A 17,314-nucleotide genomic window follows, 5' to 3' on the forward strand; every position below is an offset into this window, starting at 1 on the left:
TTGGTTTCCTTGCCTTTTGTAGATTTAAGACTGACTCCAAATAGCTGTTTCTGTGTTAATTATGTAAGGTTCTTAGAGTGTTTCATTATCAGGTAGTGAATACAATTGCAGTGTGTGCTGCATAATTTATATTCCCAACTGCACTTGCATACAACCCAGTAAAGGATATAATAATGTTGAAAATCACTGCAGCTCATAGCTTCTCCAATGTAAGTGAAAGCCTGTAATCTTAGGTGTTTGCATTCATAAACCAGTCGGAGAACACTTCAGCCTCTCTGGTCACTTGATTTCTGAGCTAAAAGTGGCTATTCTTCAACAAAAAGACTTCAGAAACAGACTCCAGTGAGAGACTGCTGAATTGGAATTAATTTGCAAATTGGATACAATTAACTTAGACTTGAATAGAGACTGGGAGTGGTTGAGTCATTACACAAAGTAAAACTATTTCCCCTTGTTTATTTACCCCCCCCCCCCCCACTGTTCCTCAGATGTTCTTGTTAACTGCTGGAAATGGCCCACCGTGATTATCACTACAAAAGGTTTTCTCCCCCTCTTCCCCCACTCTCCTGCTGGTAATAGCTCATCTTAAGTGATCACTCTCCTTACAGTGTGCATGATGAACACCCATTTTTTCATGTTCTGTGTGTATATAAATCTCCTCACTGTATTTTCCACTTTATGCATCCGATGAAATGAGCTGTAGCTCACGAAAGCTTATGCTCAAATAAATTGGTTAGTCTCTAAGGTGCCACTAGTACTCCTTTTCTTTTTGCGCATACAGACTAACACGGCAGCTACTCTCAAACCGGCATTTAATGAGTATGTTTGTGATTGTTATCAGGAGATCCTTGCATAGAGCGTAGTCTATAAGCTCATAGTAGAAACTATGGAACTACCTGCAAGCTTGGGATATAGTGCCCTGAATGAGGATATACCTGATACTGAACAAATACATTTGGGCCAGGATCCTACCCATTTGTGCTCAGTGGGTTGCTCAAAGTTATAGTGTGCCAGCACAAGGGGGAGTGGATGCTGCTCATGGGTATAAGTGAAGTGAAGTGCTGGGCATTGTCTTTTATTCTGTGCAGTACGAAATCTTGCATCCCTTCTCTTGCAAGTACACAGTATGAAAATGGGGCAGGGCACGAGCAGAGAGTGGGAGTTTCTGAAAAGATACAGGTTTAAGCTTGATCCTCCTCTTATTAATGAGACCATAGCTCTGAACTCCTCTGTAGTCTATTAAGCATGAGTAATCATTTTGTCTTCACAGAAGTGCTCTCATTAATGCAGGATCAGGTTCCCCCTGCACACACTATTAGAGCTGACTGGACCTGAGGACGACAATTCTGTTTCATAGGAACTTTCAAGATTTTAAAACTTAGTTTTGCCAAAAATGTTCCAACCAACTCGGCTTTCTATACAAGTCACCATTTTTTATGCCTCTTGTGCTTGGATGGAACACCAAGCCTTTGATGTTAACCACAGATCCAAGCCTCAGGTGGCTTAATATTTTGTATCCCTATAATGGGATTCATTTGTCACTATCCCAGCACATATACAACAGCACATTGTCTAAACATTCATTCTACTTTTCCCCCAGCCATAAATCAGTATCAGTATTTTGTGAATTCCAGTGGGGATGCAATTATGTAACAAAAGGTAGCTGCTAATACTGGGAAGTGAATTTCATCCTGTACTTTCCACATGATTGCATTGTCTCACCAGGTCTCCACGTAACAGCAATGTGTTGCTGATAATGAAAAGATCAATAAATATTCCTGAAAACACCATCACCTTGGAGAAGACCCTGAGATGGCCTATTTAATAGTTATAAAAGAACTTTGTTTAGGTGTTGTCGATTTGTATAAAAGATCAGCATTTTCACTAGTAGAGAAAACTTAACTCTCTGCTGAACTAAGTGATGCCAGTAAACGAATTAAATTCACGATGAGTGGAGTAGACTGACCACTTCCTCTTTCTAATTGTGGCTGAATTCCCTGCAGCCTAATATGGAGGTATATCTGAATCTGGTGAAATGATACCTATTTAGCACTGTAATTTAAACAGAGGTACTGGTACTGGCTAGAAGAGCTGTGTGAATCCTCGTCCTTTTGGTTGGCAGAGGTTTGTGCCAGCATTTTATCTGGCTTTATCCTGCTCTTTCTTCCCCCTCCTGCCCCAAGTTCAACTTTGAGTTTTGGTTCCACAAAATCTGAGTGAAAGAACCTGAAATGTGAGAGATTTGTATCCAAACTGAACAACTTTGCACAAATTTTGTGTGGAACCTTAAATCTGGCCAGGCTTGTGAACTTCAGGGACCCTTTTGATGAACCTGTCTGAATTTGAAGCTTGTAATGAAAGCTAAAGTTGGGCAAGGTTCACTTGGTTTCAGATGTTGTTGTTGTTAATATTTTTCACGGATCTACCTACCAACCATGGTTTTGTGCACAAGGTTAACATATGCTCATACACATGTGCTTGCTGCTTTCTCTGCTTACTATGAATAGTGCAAATTTCCATCAAGCCAAATAATAATAAGTAATAAGTGTTTCCATTTAAATCCCCTACATTATCTTTGGTTAAAAGCAACCCATTTTTGTCACAGTACATTTTTTAGTCTGTTTTTCAGATCCAGTTGAAGTGACAGTCTGCTACATCCTACATAAGCTGTGTTAGTAATTAAAAGCAGCCGATTTTAAGAGGAATCTTGCTAGCTTGCCAAATGCCATTTATTATTGTTGCTAGGGGAAAGCCCATGGTGCTGTATGGGTGGAATTTGTAAAATGTAAAAAAAAAAAAAAAAGGGGGGGGGGGGGTGCCAAAAACAGCTGAGAAATTAAAAATTGGATAGTAACAGTCTGAGAGTCCCAGTGACGATTGACCCTGGTGATATTCTAAACAAAAAGCTCTCAGCCATGCCTGTAGCTGTTTTCATTGCTTCACACTGATTCAACAGGCATTCTAGGCTTTGGAGTGACACTCCTGAAAACATCTATAGATTATGAATAATAATTCTATTTTGGTAGCACCCAAATGAAGTCAAGACCCCTTTGTGTGAAACACTGTAAAACACATATTGAGAGAGTTCCTGCACTAAATGCATAAAATCTAAATAGAGAAGACAAGTAGGAGAAAATAAGTGTAATTCCCATTTATTGATGGGGAAACTGAGGCATAGAAAGATTAAGTGATTTGACCAGGGTTATACAGGTAATCTGTGGTATAGCCGAGAATTGAACTTGGATCTCCGGAGTCCCTCCATTGGCTTAACCACAAGACCATCCTCCTTCTATGTTTCTCTATTAAAAAACTTTGAGTAAACATCAGTGGCTTATGTACATGTCCTGTACAGACTAACTGCATAGTCCAAGGCTATCCCCTTGCCTTCCTATCCTGCTTTGTAAACTTATTATGTTTTTTGCATGGCTAAACATATATATATACACACACGCATACTCACACACCACTGATTTCTTTGTCCAGAATAAGTTGTTAGAACTGAACTGGTCAGAGAATCACATGAATAACCCCTCCATCTTGTGCAATATTCCTGCCTTGGACATGATCTTTCACTTTGTCCGGTTATGAGAAGCTCTCATAAAGAGAAACGAAATGGAACAACTATCAGCTGTGCACCCAAAGTGGCAGCTCTGTGATCTAACAATGCGTCTTGCGGGAGCTAACTGAGGAACAGAGTCAGTGATAATGACCTCATGCAGGTTAAAACGAGGAGTTCCCCTGCACTTTCCTGTTAAAGGAAATGTCTCATTTCACAAGGCTCCTATCACGTAAATGAGACTGAAACATGTAGGACATTATACTTTGTATTACTGATCTGATCTCCAAGTGTTTCCTTTTTATGGGATGGGAGAAAATATTAAATTTGGGACTGGAATGATGACCTCTACATCTAACAGCTGCTGTCAGGAAAAGTCTGCTTGCAACTGCAAACAATTGTCTGCCGTTTAAAAGTTTGATGCAGTGAATTAGACTATTGTCCTGCTAAGTATTAGGGAAATGTTCTTCTTAGTTTAAACTGACATTAAGAAACTTGCATAGTTTCAAATAACATTGAGAGCCAGATTTTCAAGCCGAGTGCAATAATGTGTGTGGACCAGCATCTTCCACACACAAACTTGCACTTGTACATGCAAACTGGGCACTTGTCTCTAACTCTCCAATTACAAAGGCTGGTGTACTCTTTGAGCCTTCTGAAAATTACACCCTACAGGTCTGACACAAATGTGTGTAGTAGGTATTATCTACCCCTCCAGAGCATCAGATGGCATTCTGTATTTTGTGTACTTCAGTTCCTGAACTTCACTTAGCAAATGAAGGGCAGTTTGGACTCACCTTAAATTTTCTAGTTTTTGATGACTTGAGCTCTCAGACCTTGATGATTTAAAAAATTTCTTTGATGATTGTATCTAGGACCCTCCCTTCCATTCAGACAGGTTACTTTGTTTTGCATGGTTTAAAGCACTGCATTAAAGTATGGTGAATGCAGAGTGTACAATTTATTAACCCAATCCTGAAAATTGTTACTGTAGCAGTAAGAATAAGGATTCAGAGTAGCAGCCGTGTTAGTCTGTATTCGCAAAAAGAAAAGGAGTACTTGTGGCATCTTAGAGACTAACAAATTTATTTGAGCATAAGCTTTCGTGAGCTTCCGATGAAGTGAGCTGTAGCTCACGGAAGTTTATGCTCAGATAAATTTGTTAGTCTCTAAGGTGCCACAAGTACTCCTTTTCTTTTTAGTAAGAATAAGGGTTATTCACGAAAGGATTTGCAGGTTCAGACCCTGTCTATGCAAGCTAATTCTGGGAGCTTCATGGTATTGCCCATGGGATTTGTGAAAGCTTTTAGTGTAATTGCTGTTATAACTTTGTCCTTACAGTGGCCAGTTTGCGATAGTGAAGAAATGCAGAGAGAAAAGCACTGGAGTGGAATATGCTGCCAAATTCATTAAGAAGCGTCAGAGCCGGGCCAGCCGCCGGGGGGTGAGACGTGAGGAAATTGAGCGGGAGGTGAACATTCTGCAGCAGATCCTGCATGCCAACATCATCAAGCTGCACGACGTCTACGAGAACAGGACAGATATGGTCCTTATCCTCGAGCTGTGAGTAGAGTGATTTCCTATCCTCCGCTGTAGGATGAGGCAAATGGGAACAGGAAAGAGCTGTGGAGGCCTCCTGAGCACAGGAGTGTTCTTAAAATGGAACTGCTGGGCCATAGGGCTAGAGAAACCAACAGCAGACCTAGGCAGGAAAATAGAATGAGGTCACCAGTAAACAGCCTCCCCTGAATAAATCAGCACACGCTCTAGAGACAGATGTGCCTGCTAGTCCTCTCGGGTCACTGCTGCAAAACCATGGAGTCCTGTTGGTTTGTGAACACAGAGATTACCTCATGTTTGCTCACTGCTGGCCTAACACGTACATTTAGAGGAAGTGCAAGTATCTCTAACAGGGTCCAGTTTCTTCAGTTCCTCTCCTGCTCTGCCCACCCCAAGAAACATCCAATGTTCATCCACCCCTCAAATGCTCTGCATCCTCTTGAGGCTTTACAAAAGAAAACTTTAGTTTACAGCTGATGCCTAGAGCTCTGATGGCTCTGGGGCACTAAGCATTGCCTGGCACTGTTCTCGTCTCCCTAGCACCAGCTCTGCCTTCACTCTTTTCACTCGTGGAGTTGAGAATGGGTGAGCCGGTGATGGGAATCTGATTATAGACAAATGTGTCTGCTTCTCCCTTGGTTGGAGAGTTGGGGGCGGGGAAGGAGGGAGGAAGTTAATTGTGGGTATGGTGGGAGTTGAAGCATGGAGTAAGGCACATGTTCTAAACCTGTCAGAATTGTTAGGGAGACAGGCAGAAGTTTGAACCAGTTTGTAATGTTCTCCAGCCTGTTAGCGCATGCCTTATTGAGGTTTTACACAGTAGTGATATAATCCCAGCCTTGTCAGCAGTACACACTTGGTACTGTGTTTGTAGCCCATTGCTGACTGGTTTGATAAGGTGGAGCCTGCTGTAGTGCCCCGGGTAGCACTGTGTCACTTGCCTTATTTGGCTTTTTTTTAATTAGATGATTCTTTCAAAGGTTTCTTAAAGCAGAATTGTCTAATAAACAAATCATCTCAAAGGTTATAAGGAACCCAATGGACCGGGGTAAAGCAAGGATCTGTTGTATTAATTTAGATGAAATAAAGGTGCCCAAATAGTCAAAAATGTTAACATGATCCTGGTATTGTCCAACATTAAACAGTTTTAAACAAGGTTCAGGGTTGGGTAGACAGAGACCTCAGCCTGCTTAGTACCATGGCAAAAACATTATTAGAAATCCTCTTTAACCTTTTATTAAAGATACAAGAAAGAAAAACAGAAAGAAAAAGCATCTGAAATGTAAAGCGTTAAATAACTATTTCATTTAACACCATCCCATGTTCCTTTTTCCGTTAGCTGTAGAGAGTCTTTAGAGGGGAAAAACCCTTGTCTGACAGTGGTGTTAAAGACGGTGGTAACTGTCCTTTTGTGGGGAAAAAAGAAGGTAATTGAGATGGGCTGGAACTGCTGCTGCTGCTGTTAAAGTCTAGTCCAGTCTCCTAGAAGGCAAAACAAGACAAACACACACGAAAGGGGAGAAAAAAGAACAGCAAAGACAGAAAATGCAGCTTCTGCCTCTGATGTTAACTTTCACTTGCAAGTTTGCTGCTGGAGAAAGACACACACAGCACCCGGTCTTATTATGCACTTCGAGACCTGGCAAACTTGTACTGGTATCGGACTGTTTCGGGCATTTGTTTTAGCTGTCTTTTTGGTCACAGGCTTGCAGTAATGTTGCAAAATTTGCAGTCTTGGCCAGCTAAGCTAGACTTGTAATAGGCAGAAGGAAGAAGGAGAAGGATAGGAAAGAGAAGAAATAAATTGGGGAAGGAAAAGAACCCACTGGAAGAGAGAGCCAGGGATGGGGAACTAAAGGGTATTGCAAAAATAGCCCATTGGCTACTGCCTGTAGCAAAAATCCCCCACGACTGGAGACGGGACACTAGATGGAGAGGGCTCTGAGTTACTACAGAGAATTCTTTCCCAGGTGTCTCGCTGGTGGGTCCTCTCCAATACTCAGGGTCTAACTGATCGCCATATTTGGGGTCAGTAAGGAATTTTGCCCTGGAGCTGGTTTGGCAGAGACCCTGGTAGGGGGGAGGGTTTACCTTCCTCTGCACTTGCAGGTTTAAACTAGTGTAAAAGGCGGCTCATGATTTGAGGACTTAAGTAACTCAGCCAGAGGTTAGGGGTCTATTACAGGAGTGGATGGGTGAGGTCCGTGGCCTGCAATATGCAGGAGGTCAGACGAGATGATCACAGTACTCCTTTCTGACCTTAAAGTCCATGAGTCCGTAGCAGTGAGTCTCAAAGCCCAGGTCAACTGACTCAGCCTCTCAAGGTTTGTGCTATAAGACTAAAAATAGCAGTGTAGAAGTTCTGGAGCCTGGGCTTTGAAACCGGTGAGGGGGTGGATCTCAGAGCCTGGGCTGTAGTCCAAGCCCAAACATTCACACTAATATTTTAGCTCTGTAGCATGAGCCCCACAAGCCCAAGTCAGTTAACCTGGTCTCTGAGACTTGCTGCAGTGGTTCTTTTATTTTGCATTGTTGTCATAGAGTCAGTCCCAGCTGGTGTTCAGGAATTAGCCGGAGCAGTGCTCATCTGGGTCCCTCTTTCTGGCTTGGAGTGGTCAGAACATCTCTCAAGATTAGAACAAAGGTCCAGGGTCCCAGGAAATGGTGAGGGTGGCAGCCATGATGGTGACGCTCATTCCTTCTCCTTTTTTCAGTCAGCCAGTGTCATGGTAGCCAACTTTTCCCTCCAAAATATCTTTCTGAGGATCCCAAAAGGGAATGATGGGCAGGATAGCCCATCCTCTCATTGTTTTGTTCATCAGTAAGGCCTAGCTTCTGACACACCAATTTTGATCCATTAATTTCTGGTCCCTTGCTTCTCTGGTTTACCAGGCATGGTCTTAACGCAGTCCTTGAATTATATCTGTAGGCCTTCTTGTATAGACTAATTAAGTTTCTTTGTCTCCCTTTTGTACTTTTTCCCATCAAAATGTATTGTTATAAGTCATTGTGTCATTTACTAAATGTTCGTTCACTCCTTACAGTAGAACTCACAATTAGGGCAAATGGGTAGGCCCAGTCATTACAACAGATCCTGTTTGCATGCATCCCTTAAATGAACTGATCAGATGATATGCACCGCAGAGCCAACAGTATGCAGATAGCATATAGCTCCTTATCTTTCACCATGTATGACCACACCAGTACCACCAAGATAGCCCCATGCTTTGGATGAGATCAGCTTATTGATGAAGAACCGCTGGTTGAAGCTGAGCCACAACAAGACAGAGGTGATGCTGGTGGGCATATGAAAGCATTCTGAGGAGGTTTGCAGCCACAATGCAGTCAACTTCAGCTGAAGGTTCACACCCACAATTGGTCAGTTCAGTCCATAGGTTAAGAGTACTCCTGTATTCCTTGCTGAAACTAAATCCTTGCATAGCAGCATCTGAGAGTAACACTTAATACCATCTAGTTGGCTAAGAGAGTCTGTCCCATCCTGGAGAATGACAACCTGGCCTCAGTTATTCATGCCTTAGTCACTTCTTGGCTGGATTACAGAAACGCGATATATCTGGGCATGAAGCCATCAGCAATTAGGAAACTCCAACAAGTACAGAACGCTGCAGCATGTCTCCTCAGCAACTCAGACTCTCACAAGCACCTCAAAACTGTCCTCTGTTCTATATTGACACTTCTCAAAGAATATTAAGTCAAGTTTAAGGTGTCTGTCCTTATTTTCAAGGAGACAATTAGATGCCTTAACTATTTTACGGCCCAATTCTGCATCGCCTCCAGTGTATCACATGCATGTGGCTTTGGAGTCAAATCCTTGGGTAAACTGCTGCAGTGTGTCTGAAGTTTAACCTGATGACGAATCAAGGACAATAGAATTGCTGTGAAATCCTATTAATAAGTAAAGCTGGTCTCCCATGATGCATTGTGATGATTCAACTAGAGGACAGACTGCAGTGCATCTTGGGAGCTGTAGTCCTGCCAGGGAGCCTGGCCAATAGAGGAAAATGGAGACCATAAGGTGCCTGCACTAAAGCTCTCATGATGCACTGCAACAACTCCAGCAAACACCAATTTGATGTTGAATTGACCCAAAACAAAATATTTTGTTTAGATTTTTCCACAAAAAAATTTGATTTTGCAGAAATTGCATTTTCAATTGAAAACTGCCAATGAGCTCGATTTAATTAGCCTTTTGTGGTGCTCTGCCCCACCATGTGGCAGACCTGAGTGTGACATGTACTTTTGCTCCTTGAATCAGCAGGAGCTGGTAGTGCTACAGAGAAAGTGTCTCTGGCCAATGAATGGGAACGCCTGTGTCTGACTGGGGTACAGGTGAGGATGAAGGTAATGGGCAAGAGAGGTTGTGGTTGTTTCTGTCCTTAGCCAGAAGGATAATATCCAGAACAGCAGGGGGGAAATGCAGATCCTTAGGGTTCTGCAGCTTCCTCACACAAACAACCTCCTCCCCCAAGAACCAGTTGCACAGATTGTGTAGAACGTACTCTTCATCTAGTGTGTGACCTAAAAGGAAAGAATGGTTTGCAAAACAAGGCTAAGCATCATCTGGCTTCAGATTTTGCTTTTTAATGCAGACCAGTCTGTGCTGTTTAAAAGGACTGAAAACAATTTGACTTCTTCACCTGCTTCTTGGCTTGGATAACAACAAACTTTTACTTGTGTGTCTGTATGCTTTACCAATGTACAGCAGCGGCAAGCTGGCGGTGCGCTTGGGAATCCTGTTAACAAAGCCTTGAGTGGGAAACATTCATGTGGCATGGCTTGGAACTCTGAGTTTGCATTCAGGGAGTTGCCTTTATGTGTAATGTCATCAGCAATCCCTCGATGTAAGGTTAATACTGCTGACAATAACGGAGTGCGAAAATCCCTCTCATGGGATTTTATTCATTAAAGAATTGTCATTTTAATGGGGTTCGTTCAGGATAGTATCAAAATTCCTAGTTCCAACAGTAACCAATAAATAACCAATAAATTAGCTGTACATCTTCTGATCCAGTGGCACTTAGGACCTTCCCAATATTAGGGGCTTTATCTTATGTACGCAGCTGTGCCCCCCGACTTCCCCCCCCCCCCCCCCCCCCCCGGAAGAGTGTCCCAATTTTTCACACTTGCAATCTGTTCCCCTTAGTGGTGCTTTACCCATTGATCTAGAAATATTTCTCCCAAGGCAACATCTCTGGATACAAAATGACAGCGGGATCCAGCCAGCTATTTCTAACACTGCATTGCCCTTCCTACACCAATGGAAAATGAGTCCAAACAGTTGATGTAGCCCCATTTTGTAGATGGGTTGGGTGGTATTGTATGCCTTTCTATGACACACATTCTTCTGCCCAGGTTAATTTCTGCTTCCCAGTGACATTGTCACTGTATGTGTGACAATTTAAAACTGAAATGCCTCGGCTTCCTGGCCTTAGATTATAAACTCTGCAGGGCTAGGAACTTGTCTTACACGGTGTGTGAGGTGCCAGGTAATTTTACAGTGCTCCAGGAATGATTAAGTTGTTTGGGTTATATACTTGGGCTGGGTATGTGGGTGGTTTGGTTTGTGAAGCTGGTAGTAATCTCAAGGTGAGCACCACATACATGCAAATAAATGTCAACATAAGGGATTTCCTTCCCTTTGTATAGCACAAAACAGGGCAGGGAGAGAGGTGAGGAAGACCATGTAGAGGAGAAATGTCCTTCCACAGCCACGCCACGGGAGCTCAGTTTTTGTAGCAATGGGGAGGACTTGGGCATTCACTACTCGGTACAGCATGTCCGCCCCTCCAACCCAGTCTGGGCAATGTAACACGTAATGCAAAATGACCTAAGCAGCAGGAACTCTCTCTCCCCGTGTCACTGCAGCTTGCTGTGAAGGCGAACAGAGGCCGAGGTTTGGTAGGAGGCCTGCCAATGACATCCCAGCAGAGCACAGTACTGTTCTTGCAGTACTATTGAGGAAGCATAGGCAGACAGACACACAATATAGCTACGTCCATACAGCAGCGACAATGTTGTCCAGGATAGTCCCACTGTACAAAGCTGGGGGAGGGTATTAAAATAAGTAGCTGATCAAGCAATTTGACTGACCAAATGTACGTAAGTCTTGGGTACTATTGAAAATCATCCCCTAAATGTGTCACTGTGACCTTTTTCAGATACATCCTGTGACTGTGCAAACAGCTCACCGCATAATGGTGTGAAATTCTCCACGGACTGAAGCTGACAACTAGCAGCATTAAGTGGTCACATGCTGCTGATTTTAGTGGCTTCCAGGAGTGTCTGTTCCATCTCACTACTATTCGTCAGCCACTCTGACGTGCTGTAAATGGTATGACATTGACTCAGAACAAGCCAGTCATCACAGCTTAAAGATCCACAGAAACACCAAGTCCGTGCTGTACTGCCTTTGTTTGAGCTGAGCACAGTACATGTCTGTTTCTCCCCAAATTTAAGAGATTTGCTATCAATTTGCTGGTTTCAATCTCATTTTCAAGAAAATTTTGCAACTGTTTGTTGTCAATTACTGAGCCAAAAGAAATCCCCCACTCCCAAAATGTTCTGTTTTTTTACAACAGGGATGGGAGATGCTCAAAGCATCTGGGCTTGTCTACACACAAACTGGAGGCACAATAACTAAATCAGTTTGAGTTCAGACCTTTAGTTATTTGGGTGCAAGTCTGTGAGTGGCCCCTCTTATTTCAGTGTAACTCAAGTTGGTAAAACAGATGTAGTTAATTCAGAGCTGGTGTGCGTGTGTAGACAAGCCCTCAGAATCATCAGAGTTCAATGGAGCAACAAGGGAGTATGTCAAAGGCCAGCCCCTTAAATCTATTCTAAAAGGTGCCACTTTGAGGAAGCAGAGACCTTATCCCACAGGGAAATGGGGAACTGTAATGAGTGTCTGGCCATGCTCCTGATCTAGGGAAGCTGACAAATGATAAGCAGGGGAAAGCAGAGAGTGGAAGAATTGAATGTGCATGCACGCCAGACCCATAAGGATGATATGAGTGGAAGTAGCTCTTTTAACAGGTAGAGGCTCAGTAGGTGGCTGGGTGAAATTCACCACATGTAGAGGGCTAGCACAAAGAACACTACTTAAGGCTCATTGCATAGGTCTTGCGCCGGCCCTTTGCCCTGGAGTGAATTTCACCTGCTGTGCAAGGTCCTGGATTGAAATCGTGGAGGAGTCATGGAGGGAGAGAGAGGCTTCCTGTGTCTCGGAGTCCATGGCAGTAGAGAGCAGCTGTGCGCAAGGGGGCAAGTTAGTATCGTTCCCATCTCTGAGTTGCGTGATTGACTGCAACAAAATTTTAAAACGAACAACGAACAAAGTTGGCCATTCCCCCACCTACCCATCAGCCTCTGAAATAAACTGAAATAACACATTGTTGGGGGCATCAAACACCTTTTCCACTTTAAGAGTAGTTATTGAGTATTTGGAAAATATTGTAATTTGTCTTCTTTATTTTCAGTTTTATTGTCACTGAGACACAATGACCAAATTTACCGAGATTAGAAGCTTTTCAGGGCAGGGACTGTGGGTCTTTGGCTTCAAAGGCTGACTCCAATATCCTTGATTGCAGGGCTGGCGGGGGGGGAGACAGTGGTTGGGGGAGGGGACTAGCTCCTCCCCCCTCCATAAAAATGTTGGGCGTGGGTCTGATGTATGTTTCTGCCGCCACAATATTTTCCATCCACACAATATCTCATGGAGGGAAGAGCAGGACCCGGCTACGTTTCCACCCCACATGCATGCACTGGGGCTGGAGGGGGAGCGGGATGCAGAGAAGGGGCTGGAGAGGCCATTGGGATGGGGTGAGGGACAGTGCACTGGCACATGGGGAGGGGGCTTCAGTGTACAGGGCAGTAGGGAGGGGTCCACAAGGCACCATCTGCTGAGGAACTGCTATAGGAATGGCAGGAGGAACTGCCGGGATGCCCATTCCCAGCCTGAAGCTGGCTGTCCCCACCCAGTCTCAGTAGCTCCCCTTGCTCTCCCTTGTACTCCACCCAATTCCACCCCACCCCATCCCCCCGTTTGATTTATTGACAGGGTATTTACAGGAGGATCTCCAGTACCCTGGGGAGAGAGGTGAACCTATCCCCAACCAAAACTTGCTGGCTCAGCTGTGGCCATGGCCCCCTCCTATAGCAAATGTGACTGCTGCCGTTCCTCCTCTGCAGAATATGTTCCATCGAAGACAAGGGGACAGGAAGAACACTGCTAAGTCGGCAGCTGATCCTTTTTACGTGCAGCTCAGCAGTTCCACAACATGCCCTTGCACCTGGAGGTCACCCTGGGGCTGCAGCTCTTTGTTCCGTTTCCTCCATTCTTGGCCTCTTGGGTCCTGCCAGCTCTCAGCCCTGAAACAACAGTCTGTGTTTGGGGTGGGTGTTGAAGTCTGTGTACATACAACAAAGTGATCAGCTGTTTCCAAGGGATAAGCGGATAGCATCATTTCATTCTTACTAGCTTTTGCTGGAATAGCCTCATCCTTCACAACAAGGATAAGGTGCCAGCTGCTAAATGTGGGAGTGAAGAAGCTGTGTGGAGGGAAAGACTGGGGATGTTCTTCTTGGCTAGGGTTCTTAGGGCAGACAGGGAACTTAGTCTGATGTGTGTGGCACCAGTTTAAAAAATACAATCATACAGATATCCAAATGTAATGTATCAGAGGGGTAGCCATGTTAGTCTGGATCTGTAAAAGCGGCAGAGTCCTGTGGCACCTTATAGACTAACAGACGTATTGGAGCATAAGCTTTCGTGGGTGAATACCCACTTCGTCAGATGCATGTAGTGGAAATTTCCAGAGGCAGGTATAAATATGCAAGCAAGAATCAGGCTAGGGATAACGAGGTTAGTTCAATCAGGGAGGATGAGGCCCCCTTCTAGCAGTTGAGGTGTGAACACCAAGGGAGGAGAAACTGCTTTTGCAGTTGGCTAGCCAGTCACAGTCTTTGTTTAATCCTGAGCTGATGGTGTCAAATTTGCAAATGAACTGAAGCTCAGCAGTTTCGCTTTGAAGTCTGGTCCTGAAGTTTTTTTGCTGCAGGATGGCTACCTTTAAATCTGCTATTGTGTGTCCAGGGAGGTGGAAGTGTTCTCCTACAGGTTTTTGTATATTGCCATTCCTAATATCTGATTTGTGTCCATTTATCCTTTTATGTAGGGACTGTCCAGTTTGGCCGATGTGCATAGCAGAGGGGCATTGCTGGCACATGATGGCATAGGTTACATTGGTGGACGTGCAGGTGAATGAACCGGTGATGGTTAGGTCCTGTGATTCTCACCAGCAACTACACACTGCACCATAGTAACTCTAACTCAGGAACCAATCCATGCAACAAACCTCGATGCCAACTCTGCCCACATATCTACACCAGTGACACCATCACAGGACCTAACCAGATCAGCCACACCATCACTGGTTCATTTACCTGGACGTCTACCAATGTAAGCTATGCCATCATGTGCCAGCAATGCTCCTCTGCTATGTCCATCGGCCATACTGGACAGTCCCTACATAAAAGGATAAATGGACACAAATCAGATATTAGGAATGGCAATATACAAAAACCTGTAGGAGAACACTTCAACCTCCCTGGACACACAATAGCAGATTTAAAGGTAGCCATCCTGCAGCAAAAAAACTTCAGGACCAGACTTCAAAGCGAAACTGCTGAGCTTCAGTTCATTTGCAAATTTGACACCATCAGCTCAGGATTAAACAAAGACTATGAATGGCTAGCCAACGGCAAAAGCAGCTTCTCCTCCCTTGGTGTTCACACCTCAAATGCTAGCAGAGGGCCTCATCCTCCCTGATTGAACTAACCTCGTTATCCCTAGCCTGATTCTTGCTTGCATATTTATACCTGCCTCTGGAAATTTCCACTACGTGCATCTGATGAAGTGGGTATTCATCCACGAAAGTTTATGCTCCAATATGTCTGTTAGTCTATAAGGTGACACAGGACTTTTTGCCACTTTTACAAATGTTGTAATGTGTATCTGTGTGTTGTGGTACAAAAGAGTAAGTGTGTTGAGAGCATTTTGCTGTGCGTTCACCTGTGGCTGTCTAAAGGCACTGTTTTCAGAAATGTTTGGGAAATCAGGTGCAGCTGGGAAGGAGTAGGTTCTTCTGCCATTGTGTCTCTTTGAGCTCCAAGTTAGGTGATATATCTCTTACTGAACTAACAGAGGTAGTTTCCCCCTTCAGGTAATCTTTGGGTTCAAGGTACAGTTCTTTCCTTAGAGAAACATGGACTGAATGGTTAAAACACAGGTCTATTAGTCCGGGGACTTGGATTCTAGTGACACTTGTGCAACTGACTTACTATATCACCTTGGACAAGTTACTTAAACTCTCTATAATGTGGGGACAATTCTTTCCTACCCTACCAGGGTGCTGGAGATTAAATCATTACTGTTTATAAAGTACTCTTTGCTTCTTAGAGGATGCTATATTCCTGTGGTGTTTTTTTTGTGTTGAAGTAGCTCTGTGAGGGGTTTTAGTTTTAACTACCTCACAAATCTTCCGTTAAATGTTTGTTTTGCCTTTGTATGCTCTACCTCAGAAATTTTCTCTCCACAGTCTAATTCGCTAAAGTCACAGTCTGAACCAAGCTCAGTGTAAATTACAATGAAAAAGGAAAATCCAGAAAAGAGGAATTATTTCAGCATACATCTACAGTTCCCATTCTCAAAAGCTTGGCAGTTTCTTCAGTGTCAACCAAGATTCTGCTAATGGATCGTGATATTACTGACATTCCTGTTAGTGCAGACTGTGCTAATGTCGTGTGTGTTCTAAGTCACTGATGCATAAACATTCAGGATGGGTGCAGTGAGAGCTAGTGGGGAGATCATGCGGAATAAAGTATCCTGTGTGGGCAGTCAACCCTTTTCTAAGATTCCTTTGTATTATTGTGATGGGGTATACCAGACCCTCTGAGGCTCACTGCTGGAGGCCTCGTGGCCCTGCCACACCCTGCCCCCAAAAGCGGGCAGTGGAGAGGTCCAAGCTTCCTAGAGTGGCTGTGTGGGACACAGTAGTGCCATGAGGTAGTCCTGTCGGAAGCCAGGGAGAGCGAGAAGGAGCCCTGAGATGGTTGCAGGGACTCCATCAGGACAAGGCCCTGAGGTAAAGCTGTAGATGGCACAGGGCCACGGGGAAGTGGCCCAGGGAATTAGAGCGGCAGCGTGACTTAGATAAAGGGACACAGCAGACAGCTGCTATCTACAGGGTCCCTGGATTGGGACCCAGAGAAGTGGGTGGACCTCGGTTCCCCCCCAACCCCCATTAGCCACTGGCCTGAACAGTGAGACACCCCAGAGGGGGGGACTGAACTATAGTGGCCCGACTGGAGGACTGGAGCCAGGAAGCCCCAAGAGGGTGAAGACATTGTTTCCAGAAAGGGAGCCCTGGGGCGCTGCTCTGTCCCAGAGGAGGGACGGTCAGAGAGAGAGAGGGTGTGCAGGCATGCACTCTGCCAAGGGGGCACTCACAAGAGGCAAGGGCACCCTGTTACAAAGCAGCTGCACCAGAGGTGGACTGATGCCCACGCTCACTTTTCCAGGCCAAGTCGTCCTTGGTGAGTGGACTAGCAGGTTTCACGGAAGAAAAGCCCACAGGAAGAATGTGTGTTCAGACTGTCAAATTCCAGGAGAGTTCACGACAGAGGCCCAAAACAGCTACTTCCTGGTGACAGGGCAGTGGTGCCTGCCACAGGGCATTGCCTGTGTGCGGTTTGTCTCTGTTCAAGGAAATGGGACTTGTGTACATTTGGTAAACAAACAAATTGCTCCAAGAAAATACGTGACATTCCTTTCTCCTCCCACCATCTATGCAGATCTATTCCAGGCCCCTCTAAACTGATCTACAAGGCCCTAAAATCTGCTACCACTTGCCAACGTTCCCCTGCTCCTGAAATGTTCAATGTAGAAGGAAAACTGTCTGTTTATAGAACCTACCTGGCATGGTGTCAGTGCTTAGGTTGGCTTTGTTAAACATCACCTAAAAGGAAGACAGAGGATCAAATGAGAAAAGACTGTATGGTGAGGAGATTGAGACTAGTAGGAAGAAGGAGCAAATGCAGCTCTTGAAACCATAGTTGTATCAGACTCCTGGGTCATGTGAAGTTAATTTTTGTTTGCCAGCAATTTATTCATAAAAGCAA

At 44.4% G+C, this 17,314-nt stretch overlaps 1 protein-coding gene across 1 annotated transcript in view; it reads left to right on the plus strand.

The window, feature by feature from the left end:
- Nucleotides 1-17,314, plus strand: part of DAPK2 (death associated protein kinase 2) — an 84,980-nt gene that overhangs the window by 46,292 nt on the left and 21,374 nt on the right. Inside the window, 1 exon segment of the mRNA XM_037910753.2 lies at nt 4,898-5,119. Coding sequence (XP_037766681.1) covers nt 4,898-5,119 — 222 coding nt within the window.

The sequence above is a fragment of the Chelonia mydas genome, chromosome 10 (genome assembly GCF_015237465.2).
Source record: "Chelonia mydas isolate rCheMyd1 chromosome 10, rCheMyd1.pri.v2, whole genome shotgun sequence".
NCBI classification, from domain to species: Eukaryota; Metazoa; Chordata; order Testudines; family Cheloniidae; genus Chelonia; species Chelonia mydas.